This window comes from Orcinus orca, chromosome 16 (assembly GCF_937001465.1).
Source record: "Orcinus orca chromosome 16, mOrcOrc1.1, whole genome shotgun sequence".
NCBI classification, from domain to species: Eukaryota; Metazoa; Chordata; class Mammalia; order Artiodactyla; family Delphinidae; genus Orcinus; species Orcinus orca.
In genome coordinates, this window is record NC_064574.1 from 84,016,975 (window position 1) to 84,029,715 (window position 12,741).

At 49.8% G+C, this 12,741-nt stretch overlaps 1 protein-coding gene across 5 annotated transcripts in view; it reads left to right on the forward strand.

Moving 5' to 3' along the window:
* RNF216 (ring finger protein 216) overlaps positions 1-3,354 on the forward strand; it is a 171,209-nt gene extending 167,855 nt beyond the window's left edge. For all 5 annotated transcript variants that reach the window (XM_004268951.4, XM_033426633.2, XM_004268952.4 and 2 more), the window contains one exon: positions 341-3,354. In XM_004268951.4, the coding sequence (XP_004268999.1) occupies positions 341-660 (320 nt within the window). In that variant the 3' untranslated portion in view covers positions 661-3,354. The remainder of the gene's footprint in view (positions 1-340) is intronic.
* Positions 3,355-12,741: the final 9,387 nt, after the last annotated feature.

A 12,741-nucleotide genomic window follows, 5' to 3' on the forward strand; every position in this document is an offset into this window, starting at 1 on the left:
GTCTGCCTCCTTCCAAGGTGATCCTTGCGGAGTGTGACACTCGGTGGGAAGTACGGTTTTGTCCTTGGTGATGGCTGGTTAGGGGGCTATGCACCCATGCGTGCATGCTACGTTTTGGGCTTTAATCGGCCTTATTCTGGCCTGGCCACCCCTCCTGTGTCCACAGGGAAGAATGATGCTGAAAGTTGGAGGTTCCCGGTCTGCCCTCATGCTCCAGGCTGTCAGCCTACAGCTCAGGGCCCCTGGGACCAGGATCAGGATATGCAGCTCTGGTCCCAAGCCAGATCCGAGCACAGTGGGATTTAACTGTTTTCTCTACTAAATCCCATCTTCTTTTCAGAGAATACCTTCAAACGCATTGGGCCCCCCTTGGAGAAGCCTCCAGAGAAAGTCCAGAGGATCGAAGCCCTGCCGAGGCCCGTCCCACAGAACCTGCACCAGCCACAGATCCCCCCCTACGCCTTTGTGCACCCAGCCTTCCCCCTGCCTCCTGTCCGGCCCATGTTCAACAACTTCCCCCTCAACATGGGCCCCATCCCAGCACCCTATGTGCCCCCTCTGCCCAATGTACGAGTCAATTACGACTTCGCCCCCGTCCACATGCCGCTGGAGCACAACCTGCCTATGCACTTTGGCCCCCAGCCACGGCATCGCTTCTGACACCCAGGCCCCACCTCTCCCGGGAGCCCCGCCAAGCATCCTGTGCAGGCTGGAGGCTGGATAGATGCTCCTTTGCCCCCAAGGCTGATGGCTGTGTCCATGCCTGCTAAGTAGGGATGACGGACTTACCTGTTGAATGGATAGGCTGGATTTCTTCCTGGGAAGGGCCACTGCTCCTTGAAGAGTGATCAGCAGGCTAGTACCCTCTGGGTGCCCGTAACAGGATTGGGCCAGAGATAAGGGGGCAGCAAAACCCTCTTCCTGAAGAGTTCTGCCGTCCTAGCAGCCAACGTGGTGGCCCTGGGCCACAAGGTAGCCCGTCTCTATCACTCACGTCCCTGCAGAAATAGATGAAGGGAAATGTTTGCCTCCATCCCCTCCCCCGGCAGACAACAGAAGTCTCTCAGTTAAAAACCACGTAAGCCTTCCTTACCGTAGCAGTGTGATCCATAATAAAGTGAAATAACAAGTAGTGCGGTTTCAAGAGAGCTGAGAGCTTGGGACCGTGTCGTGGAGGCCTGGTTCTTCTACCCCCCTCGCTCCGAAGCCCACCTAGAGTGAGGTGCACCCCACTGCCCTGAGCCGGTTGGTCTAAGTGGCAGAGCGATGTCCACAGACCTGGGAGCACCGCTCAGGTTGGGGTGGCTGTGGACCGTGTCCAAGTGCAGTACCCCAGGCCGCCACCACAGTGGTTGTTCCAGGGTCTCGCCTCCCCTCTTGATCCTCTTGGATGAGACCACAGAGAGCCATTTCATGCAAAGGGATGTTTGTAGTTTACCTAAAGAAACATTTGCCGTTTACTCACTTTGAACCTTCCCAGTTTTCTGTGGCCTCTACTAGAGTTTCTCTCCCTTGGTCTCTGCAAAGTCAAAGAAACCTGTTGCCCCGCGCCTGGCAGTTGAGGAGGGTGGGATGGTCCTGAAATTTTTGCCAACCACAAGATCCTTTTGAAGTAGCTGTGACAGAGGCCTGGTGGCTCTCCCAGGGAGCTGTGTTTGCCACCACCCAGGTAATGAACAGATTCTCCCCTAAGGTATGGTGGCGCTGGCTTTCCCCAGCAGGTACATGACCCAGGTTGCGCTTGGCAGCTACCCTTTCCTGAGGTCAGGTGAGTCCCCGCCATGTTCCCAGTTGCCTTTTGCTGTCCAGCCCCAGCCAGGTGTTTGAGCCTCACCCCGGCCACCCGCTCTGCAGTACTTCATGCTCCAGCCCATGTGCAGAGCAGAGGCCTCAGTGGGGAATGAACCTGCCTGGCTCCCTGTGTTGGCCTCCCTTCCTCTTGCTGAAGCTCTGATGGCTATGGGGTTCCCTGAAGTTCACACACACAGACCTCAGAGAGGAGGGGACACACCCGGGACCAGGCATCACTGTCTGGTCGGTCACCCATTGCCATCAGCCTCTCAGATGTTTTTCAGAGATTAAAATGGAGAGGTGATGTGCCAGGTTGCCTGTTATTGCTGTCTTTCCTCTGGGTTTGGGGTTTGCGGATAGGTGGCCCCCTGGGCTTGGGGTGGGGGGCGCATGAAGAGAGGCTACACTGAGTCTCTGCTGCCAGGAGCCTTTCCCTACTGGGCTTCCTGCCCCTGCCCTCGGGGCACAGCAACAGTATTTCTTCAAGTACCTTTAAAGCATGTTCCCCGTGCTTCCCCAAGGGAGGGTCCCTGAGGGCTGTGAACTGCCAACAGATGTCCCACCGGATGGGGAGGGTGACCCCAGGTGCTGTCAACCTGCCCCACCGGTGACAGTGCTCACCCCAGCCCACCAGAACCTTCTGGGTCTCTGACCCGATTCATCATCTAACGAAGGAACCAGCTTCCATCTTTGCCCAGCAGCCCAGGGTACGTGGCTCCACGGAGGTCCTGGGGCAGCAGCAAGGACAGACCTTGGGCTGGTGTTGCATGCCCTTGACACTGCGGTCCAGGAACTGCCCTAGGACCTGGCATGCAAAGGTCCAAAGGTTGCTGCACAGGAGGGAGACCAGAATAATTCCCCCAAGGCCAAACTGAAGACTTGTCTTTTGAGATGAGTTCTGGCTGTTTTTAGCCACACAAGGCAGCTAGGGAACCACTCCTGCCTTTCTGAGCCGAGGGCGCCTGATTTCTAACGTTCCTCCTTGAGCCAGGCTGTGGAGTGGCTCGCAGGTCTGCAGATGTAGCACAGTCACTTTTGCCTCAAGTTCTGACCCAAGCGTGAGCCCCCTCATGTCTGCAAAATGACCCTGTAGGTGCCTCGTGTCTTGGAGAAGCAGTCTGTACTAGTGATGGGGTTGGGGAGAGAGGGCGCCATAACCATCAGACACACTAATCAGTGGCTGCAAGATGCAAACGACAGGACACCCCCAGAGATCAGCCCCTGTCTGGGGGACAGAGCAGTCCCGGAGGCAGCCTGGCACCTTCCCCTCTGGGCTGCCTTGCTTGCTCCCTGGAGCGAGAGACTGCCCAGCAACAGTCCCATTCTTGCCTTAAAACTGGAGAGAGGAATCTAGTATTTGCACTTAGCAAAAGATTTTAAAACTTAAAAAAAATGTGCATGACCTGTCACTTTGTATAAAAATAGCAAAAACGATTAGTTTACTAAATTCTTTACCTTCTGGTAGTAAAAATACATAAAATAATTGTTTAAACTACTGTGTTATGTAAAAAGCCTGTACCATATGTAACTTGGTTTTTTGTAAATAAATGTTTGTGCAGACTGCTCTCTGGTTTAGTTTCTCCACATGGCCTGACCAGGCAGGCCCCACGACCCCACAGAGTTACAGGGGCTGCTCAGACTGAAAGCCAGCGGATTCCAGGGGAGTGATAACACTTCATGTAACACTGCTCACCCAGAGCGGAGGTCGGGATGCTGCTGGAGAGCTGCAGGATCTGATCCCAAAGGAGCCCCGAGGGGCTGGGCCTGCTCAGGAGGAAGACCAGGTGATCCATTATGCTAACCCTGCCTGGGTGGCTGCCCAGGTCGGGTTGGGCACAAAGGGGGTTTTTTATTTGTTTTTCAGTACAGAATCCCCTTCAAGAAAGTATGGTCAGCCCCTCTTCCAGGCCCCTGCAGCAAGCCACTGACTCGGCCCTGGAGATGGATGCAAAAGGGAGAAACCTCACTCAGGAGGCCAGTCCTGAGAACAGGGAGCCCCTAGGCAGTGAAGCTGCAGGTACACCCCCTTCCACACACTTCCTGCCACCTGCCAGGCCTGGAGGGTACCCTGGGCACGGGTGGATCACAGCACGCTCGGGCTCAGATGTTGAGAAAGCACGCTATCCTCTTCTCCACTTGCAGCTTTTTACTGAGTGACATTTTTTTTTTAATTGCACATCTGAAAAAGGTGTACTGAAGTAAACCCAAGACAAAAGTTACCTGCATTACCAGCTTCTAAATCGGTGTATTTTTAAATTTACCCATGCCATCTAGTTCTTGTTCCTGTACATGTTCCATATTTACAGCAATATCATAGACTATTCTACAGTTTCCATCAGTAGATAAGTAATGTTTTTGCCCCGCAATCTACTGCCATCTTTTTTTCCCATCCTCCATTCAAGTAACCAGAGTCACATTCCTCCCTCTTTACCCCACTCGCCCTCCAGCACATTTCAACATGCACCTGCTTATCAGGGCTCTGGGCCTTTGTTGTTACAAAAGTGGTTTCGTACTTTTGGCTGAAACTCACTTTTCTCTCTTTGCAGTCATGGAGTACCCTCCAGGTCTGTGGGTCAATATAGCTCTAATTTGTGCCTTTTATGCCTTCCATGATATTTCTTTGTATATATTTGCCAACCATTGCCCCATTAAAGAAAATTTGGATGCTTGCAAAGTCTTGCCACCACACACAACACCTCAGTGAACATTCCCTTTGATGTTGCAATAGATAAATTTCCAGCAGTGGAGTTGTGAATCAAAGAATGGGGTGTGTGTGTATTTTTTTTTTTTTTGAAGTATAGTTGATTTACAATATTGTGTTAGTTTCAGGTGTACAGCAAAGTGATCTGGTTATACGTATATATATCTAGATTTTTAAAAATTTTTTCCGTTATACTTTTTTTACAAGCTATTGAACATAGTTACCTGTGCTATACAGTAAATCCTTGTTTATCTATTTTATATATGGTAGCACGCATCTGTTAATCCCATACTCCCAGTTTATCCCCCACCGCCTTCCCCTTTGGTAACCATAAGTTTGTTTTCTGTGTCTGTGAGTCTGTTTCTGTTTCATAAATAAGTTCATTTGTACTATTTTTTAGATTCCACATATAAGTGATATCATATGATTGTCCTTCTGTCTGACTTACTTCACTTAGTATGATAATCTCTAGGTCCATCCATGTTGCTGCAAGTGGCATTATTTCATTCTTTTTTATGGCTGAGTAGTATCCATTGTATATATGTACCACATCTTCCTTATCCATTCATCTGTCGATGGACACTCAGGTTGCTTCCATGTCTTGGCTATTGTAAATGATGCTGCTAAGAATGTTGGGGTGCATGTATCTTTTCGAATTAGAGTTTTTGCCTTTTATAGATATAACCCCAGGACTGGGATTGCTGGATCATATGGTAACTCTATTTTAAGTTTCTTAAGGAACCTCCATACTGTTTTCCATAGTAGCTGCACCAATTTACATTCCTGCTAACAATGTAGGAGGGCTCCCTTTTCTCCAGGTATATTTCAGTAGCTTTGCCAGATTCCTCTCCTGCAAAGCTGTGTCAACCCACCACAGGTGAGAGCCTCTGGCTGTGCTCTCGCCCCTCATTGGCACATCTTTGTGACCATGGTCCACCCTGCTGTCCTAAGTCATGCCCTCTGTAATCTGACCTCATGGAGACATCACTTCTATTTTCACCTCTTTCTTTAGGTAAAACTGCTTTTAGGTCAGGAGCATTTGTCATTGTAATGTCCAAACTTTTATTTTTTCCATCCTTAAAAAAGTGTCTTTTTTTAATATATTTGCCAATTGTAAATGTTTTTAAATGGAAAAAAAAATTGAAAACACAGTAAAGTATAAAGAAGAAGTGCTTTGTTACCCAAAGGTAACTACTAATAATATTTTGATGTGTTTCCTTCCAGTGTATTTTTTTTCTGTGATATATATGGTGTATTTCACAAAACCAGTAAGCCAGATGTGCAGATTTTCAGTCTGTCTTGAGCAGTAACAAGGTACGTATGAGCAAGTGCTTCTGAAACATGATTTTTAATTAGCTCCTTGTTTTATAACCTCTTGCTGCAGGCTTTGTTAGCATTCTCTTTGGGCTTATTAAAATCTCTTTCCTGAAGGCTGGTGCACAGCCAACCCTCCCCAGCCTGCTGGCCCTTTGTTCCCATGACCCCTGGTGGGAAATGGTCACATCTAAATCCCCATCTGTGTCATCCCTCTTAGGATTATGTTGGAGAACCAGTTCCTCTCCCTTCATCAGCACATTTTTGGCAAGGACTGATCACTGGCTTGGCTTGGCTTTGCCTTAGAAGGTGCCAGTTAAAACCCTCGTGGCATTTGTTGAGACGTGGATGGATCTAGAGACTGTCATACAGAGTGAAGTAAATCAGAAAGAGAAAAACAAATATCGTATATTAACGCATATATGTGGAACCTAGAAAATGGTACAGATGAACCGGTTTGCAGGGCAGAAATTAAGACACAGATGTAGAGAACAAACGTGTGGTCACCAAGGGGTAAAGCCGGGCGAGGGTGGGGTGTGTGTGTGTGTGTGTGTGGAGGTGGTGGTGTGATGAATTGGGCGATTGGGATTGACATGTGTACACTGATGTGTATAAAATTGATGACTAGGGGCTTCCCTGGTGGCGCAGTGGTTGAGAGTCCGCCTGCCGATGCAGGGGACAGGGGTTCGTGCCCTGGTCCGGGAGATTCCCACATGCCGCGGAGCGACTGGGCCCGTGAGCCATGGCCGCTGAGCCTGCGTGTCCGGAGCCTGTGCTCCGCAACGGGAGAGGCCACAACAGTGAGAGGCCCGCGTACCGCAAAAAAAAAAAAAAAAAAAAAAATTGATGACTAATAACCTGCTGTATAAAAAATAAAATCCTTGCGGCACTGAGACCATGCCCCACGCCCTGCACACAGTGGGCACCTGTGCACGCGCCACTAAATGGTACAGGCTTAGGCTGGGCCTCAGGAAGGCGCCACTCAACTGGGTGGGCTTGGGCTGTCAGGCTCCGCAGCAGTGGTGACAAAAAACATGCCACTAAAACACCAGACCGCGGGAACAGAAGACGCAGCAGGAGGCTCCCATGGGCTGGGGAGGTGGCCTAGAGGAGGTGCCTGCAGCCAAGAGGGTGGGGAAAGACCCCAACCTGGCTCCTCTTCATCGCCTAGGGCTTGTCAGTAGGTTGGGTGCGGCGACAGGGGGAGTAGCCTCCTGCCCCGCCGAGCCCTCTCTCCGGCCCTCTGGGCGTCGCAGACCCGGTGCTGTCCCTCCTCCCCTCCCCTCCAAGCCCCCACCAGGGCCCAACCGAGCTTCTCCCGCCCTGGAGCCAGCGGCCCCCTCCCTCCGCCGCTGCTCCACCCGCTCCTCCGCGGCCTCGGCAGCAGGAAACCACCCCGAGCAAGAGAGCGCAATGGCTAGAAACCGCCGCGGGCAGCTTTGAGCCCTGCTGCGGTTTGTCTGAGACTGCAGCCCCGTAGATGGCCTCCCAGGGCCCCTCGCCCCTAGCGGCCCGAGCTTCCCCCCAGCACGACGGGCGGGGGCTGTCAAGGGCTCCCCGGGGCCAGCGCACACAAACCACCTCGCGCAGCGCCCAGCGTGCCCCAAACCAAGCCTGTGGCCCCCCCTGTGCGCGGCTCGCCTCTCACGGCTGGAAGAGGCGCCTGGGGGGGACTGTGGCCGCAGCCTTCTTAAATGGCTCTGTCCCTCCTTTCTCTGTTGGCCCCAAGTCTGGTCCTCTCTGTCTCTCTCTCTCCCCCTCCCCCCTTTACTCATTTCTATCGCGTTTAAGGCCACTTATCAAAAATACATATGATATAAAAACAAACAGAGAAACCAAATTGGAACAAAAGCGAAGCTATGATTATAAAATGCACACAGCCCAGAGTTAGGGCCCTGAATCACCTCCACCAGGCGTCCTTGCCCAGTCTTCAAAGGCAGCTTCACCTCGCATGCTGAAACGCATGAGTTATAAGGGTCAATGTCTCTATAAGACGGAGACATGCCCATAGCTCAAGGGAAGGGCACTGTGCAGGCAGAGGCACATCTCGGCGACCTGCTGGAGGCCCGGCTGCCCCTGTCCCAGGCGCCCTGGGGGCCAAGCCTGCTCACAGCCTCAGACCTCGGGGAAGCTGACACCTCCCCCACAGACATATCCTTTCTCTCCCTTCTGATGGGGAGTAAGGCCAAAAAGGAAGCCTAGAGCGACCTTAAAGCTGGGCGTTCCTACCCAGCTCTGCCATTTCCTGCCTCTGAGACACAGCCCAGTCCCCTGACCTCTATCCTCATGAGGCACTAACCATCTTTGATTGATTCCCTACCTTTGGAATATTTTCCACAGTGCCTGCCTCCCTGAAATCCCAGGAGCACCATTCTGCCCAGCTCAACATCTCCAGCACCAGTTCAGGGTCTGGGGTGCTCAGGCAATAACTGTTGGAAGAAGAAATCTGTGAAATGAGGATAAAAAGACCCACCTCAGAAGGGGGATGTAGGGCATCAAATGAGATAGTGTATGTGAAGATGCAGCCCGACCCACAGGAGCCACGCAAATGTTACCTTCATTGTTTTTAGGATCAGAAAATGTGGGTGAGTGTTCCTTCCACTGCTGGTATGGTGGGCAAGTCACCTGCCAGCTGGAGCATCCATTCCCCCATCTGTGAAGTGGAGGGGTTGGCTGGGTAGCCTGAAAAGCCCTCCCTGCTCTAATGGGCTGGGATTTTACAGGTGTCCTGATGGTGCAGATATCAAGAGCTGGGGTTATAAATCTACAGAGATGTTTCCCTAGAATGTGTTTAATACCATGATAATTTAGCATTATTCATAAATAGCCAAAAAGTGGAAACAATCCAAATGTCCATCATCTGATGAACGGATAAACAAAATGGGGTCTCTCCATACAATGGGATATCATTTGGCCGTACAAGAAAGAAGTCCTGACACCTCCGACAATGTGGATGAATCTTGACAACATTATGCTAAGTGAAAGAAGCCAAACACAAAAGGCTGCAGATTGTGTGATTTCATTTATATGAATCAGCAAACCTATATAGACAAAAAGTAGATTAGTGGTTGCTTAGGGTTGGAGGGGGCCATGGAGGGATAGGGGGTGACAGCTAAAGAGTGCGTGCCAAAAAAAAAAAGAGTGCATGCCCTCTGCATTTGGAGCGAAGAGTCTTAACCACTGGACTGCCAGGGAAGTCCCTACAGTCTTTCGTTTTGAGGTGATGAATTTATGGTATGTGAATTATCACACAATAAAGATGTTATTTAACAAAAAGGAGAAGGAGAAGAAAGAGGAAGGAGGAGGGAGGGAGGGGAGAAATACCACTTCTGGCCATGTGGAGTAACAAGGATGACTGGATTCACCCTTCCCCCTTAAGTAACTAAAAAATCAGACAAAATATATGAAACAATAGTCTTCAGACAGTGGACAACAGGAGCAAAGTCAGTGACCCCTGAGACAAGAGAAACAAATGAGGTGAACTCTACAATTTCCCAGCCTCCTTTCTGGAGAGTTGTCCAGGCTGCAGCACAGGAACAGGAAGCCCTGGCGGAGACCAGTGGACTCCCAGAGTTGAGGAGAGTTGAGAATTTGGTGAGACCGAGAATCCGCAGAGCAAAAGAGCAGAAAAGAGGGGAGAGCTGCTCTAGGGGTCTGCAGAGGGGCCTCCTCTGTCTTCAGCTGACAATTGACGAGTTAATGCATGTGAGGACCCGGTGCCAGGCCAGGAAATAACCAGCAGAAAGAAGCAGACTAAACGACCCACAAAGGCCACACAGCACTGGGAATAGTTCATGTTCCCCACAGCAGAGCAAAGAATCTAAGGGCATGGATCAGGGCTAGAATTCTCAGAAAGATGTCGCCGCCATAGTGGGCATGAAAGGCTGAAGGGCTGCTTTGGCCCCAAACTTAAAAGCAAGCCTCCAAACGATCAAGCTGTTCCAAGTACTTTAACTTCAACCCAGAGCAAAAACATATGAAGCTAACAGACATTAAAAGAAACACAAAGAAAAGAAATTCGGACTTCCCTGGTGGTCCAGCGGTTAAGAATCTACCTTCCAACGCAGGGGACGCGGGTTCGACCCCTGGTCAGGGAACTAAGATCCCACATGCCACAGGGCCACTAAGCCCATGTCACAACCAGAGAGCCTGCATGCCACAACTAGGTAGCCCACATGCCACAACTAGAGAGAAGCCTGACTGCCACAACTAAGACCCAACACAGCCAAAAATTAATTAATTAATTAAAATATTTTTAAAAAGAGAGAAAAGAAATCCAGCATACAACAACATGAAAATCTAAATATCTGTCATTGGATCAAAAATTACAAGGCAGGCAATGAAGCAGGAAAATACAACCCATATTAAGGATGGAAGAAAATCAATCACTAGAAGCAAGAAGATACAGTTAGTGGACAAGGACATTAAAACAGCTGTTATAGATAGATGTAAATCGATTCCCTCAAGAAGGCAAAAGAAGACATGAGCATGATAAAAAAAAAAAGGGTGGGAGGAAACCCACCCAAATTAAACTTCTAAAGATGAAAGTATACAATGTTTTATATTTTTAAAAAAATACCCTGTGTGGCATTAATAACAGATTAGATGCTACAGGGGAAAAAAGAAAAAAAAAAAAAAAAGGTTACTGAACTTGAAGACAGCAATAGAAACTATCCAAAACAAAGAAACACACACAAAAAAAGAGTGAAAAAAATAAACAGAAGGGGAAGGGAGCCAGACAGGGCACAGCCTACACCCTCAAAGAGGACAGCCTCTGTGGGGAGGACCTTGGCCCATGTGAGTGAGGGGACTGGCTGACCATCAGCCACCTTGGAGCCCCCTTGAGCACATCTGGAGCTGCAGGGACCCAGGGCCTCCTTGATTACCAGCTCTTTTTCTTTTTTTCTTTTTTTTTTTAATAAATTTATTTTATTTTTATTTTTGGCTGTGTTGGGTCTTTGTTGCTGCGCACGGGCTTTCTCTAGTTGCAGCGAGCGGGGGCTACTCTTAGTTGTGGTGCACTGACTTCTTATTCAGTGACTACTCTTGTTGCAGGGCACTGGCTCTAGGCATGCAGGCTTCAGTAGTTGTGGCACATGGGCTCAGTAGTTGTGGCTTGCAGGCTCTAGAGTGCAGGCTCAGTAGTTGTGGCGCATGGGCTTAGTTGCTCGGAGGCATGTGGGATCTTCCCAGACCAGGGCTCGAACCCGTGTCCCCTGCATTGGCAGGCGGATTCTTAACCACTGCACCACCAGGGAAGTCCCGGTTACCAGCTCTTTGATGAGACTTTATCTGGAGCCCTGGGAGATGTATGAGGTTTTTATTTATACCCCTCAAATCTGCCAGTGGTGCTTTGGGAAAGGAGGAAGCCCAGCAGGCAGGAGCCCCCTGGGCCAGACACCCTGTGTTCCCAGTTAGCAGACTAACCCGAGCACAGTGCTGATGGCACACACCAACACACGTAGGACCCGGCTTCTCACCTCTCAGCTTGGCAGGAAGCTTCAAGAGTGATTCCATCCACGTTGGGAAAAGTGTAAAGAAACACCCACAGCTGGGCAGGGGCCGGGGGGAGCGTCTTTTGGGGAGGCCATCAGACTACATCTATCAAAATGTCAAGTGACCCAAGAATTTTAATCCTTCCAGGAATTTACCCCAGAGACTTGTAAAAAGGCTCCTACCCACCGTTGTTCCATTCAGCCATGTTTGTGCCAGGCATGACAGATGAGAAAGGATGTGAACGTCCGTGAGCAGGGGACGAGGTAGATAAGACAGGATGTCACAGGGCTGAGCGTGAGAAGACAGAGTGAGGTCTGTCTGGGCAGATAAGGAAAACCGGCATGTGTTAGGTGACAAGTGAACGGACGGAGCAGTGGACGCATACAATGCTGCGTGTGTCAAAAAATAAAATAAAACCCTCGTGCACCATTGCTGGGAATGTAAAATGGTGCAGCTGCTATGGAAAACATTATGGCAGTTCCTCAAAACATTAAAATTAGAATGGCCACATGAACCAGCAATTCCACTTCTGGGTCTATGCCCAAAAGAATTGAAAGCAGGGCTTCCCTGGTGGCGCAGTGGTTAGGAGTCCGCCTGCCAATGCAGGGGACACGGGTTTGATCCCTGGTCTGGGAGGATCCCACATGCCGCGGAGCAACTAAGCCCGTGGGCCACAACTACTAGAGCCCACGCAACTAGAGCCCATGCTCCGCAACAAGAGAAGCCACCGCAATGAGAAGCCTGCGTACCACAACGAGGAGTAGCCCCCACTCTCTGCAACTAGAGAAAGACCGCAAGCAGCAACGAAGACCCAATGCAGCCAAAAATAAATAAATAAATAATTTAAAAATTAAAAAAAAAAAAAAAAGAAAGAAAGCAGGGGGACTTCCCTGGTAGTCCAGTGGTTAAGAATCCACACTTCCTCTGCAGGGGGCATGGGTTCGATCCCTGGTCGGGGAACTAAGATCTCACATGCCATGCCGTGCAGCCAAAGAGAAAAAAAAAGAATTGAAAGCAGGGTCTTGTACACCTATGTTCATAGCAGCATTATTCACAATAGCCAATAGATGGAAGCAACCCAAATGTCCACTGACAGATGGGGCGTACCAGTACATTGGAATAGTATTCAGCCTTTAAAAGGAAGGAGATGCTGGCACCTGATACAGCATGGATGAACTTTGAGGCCATTATGCTGAGTGAAATAAGCCACTCACAAAAGGGCAAATACTGTATGATTCCACTTGGATGAGGTCCCTACAGTATCACATTCATAGAGGCAGACAGTGTAAGGGTGGGTGCCAGGGGCTGGGGGAGGGGACAGTGTCAGTTTTACAAGATGAAGAGTTCCGGAGATTACGGTGGCGATTAGGTGATGGCACAACAATGTGGATATTCCTAACATCGCTGAACCATTAGAAATGGTTAAGATGGCAGCTTTT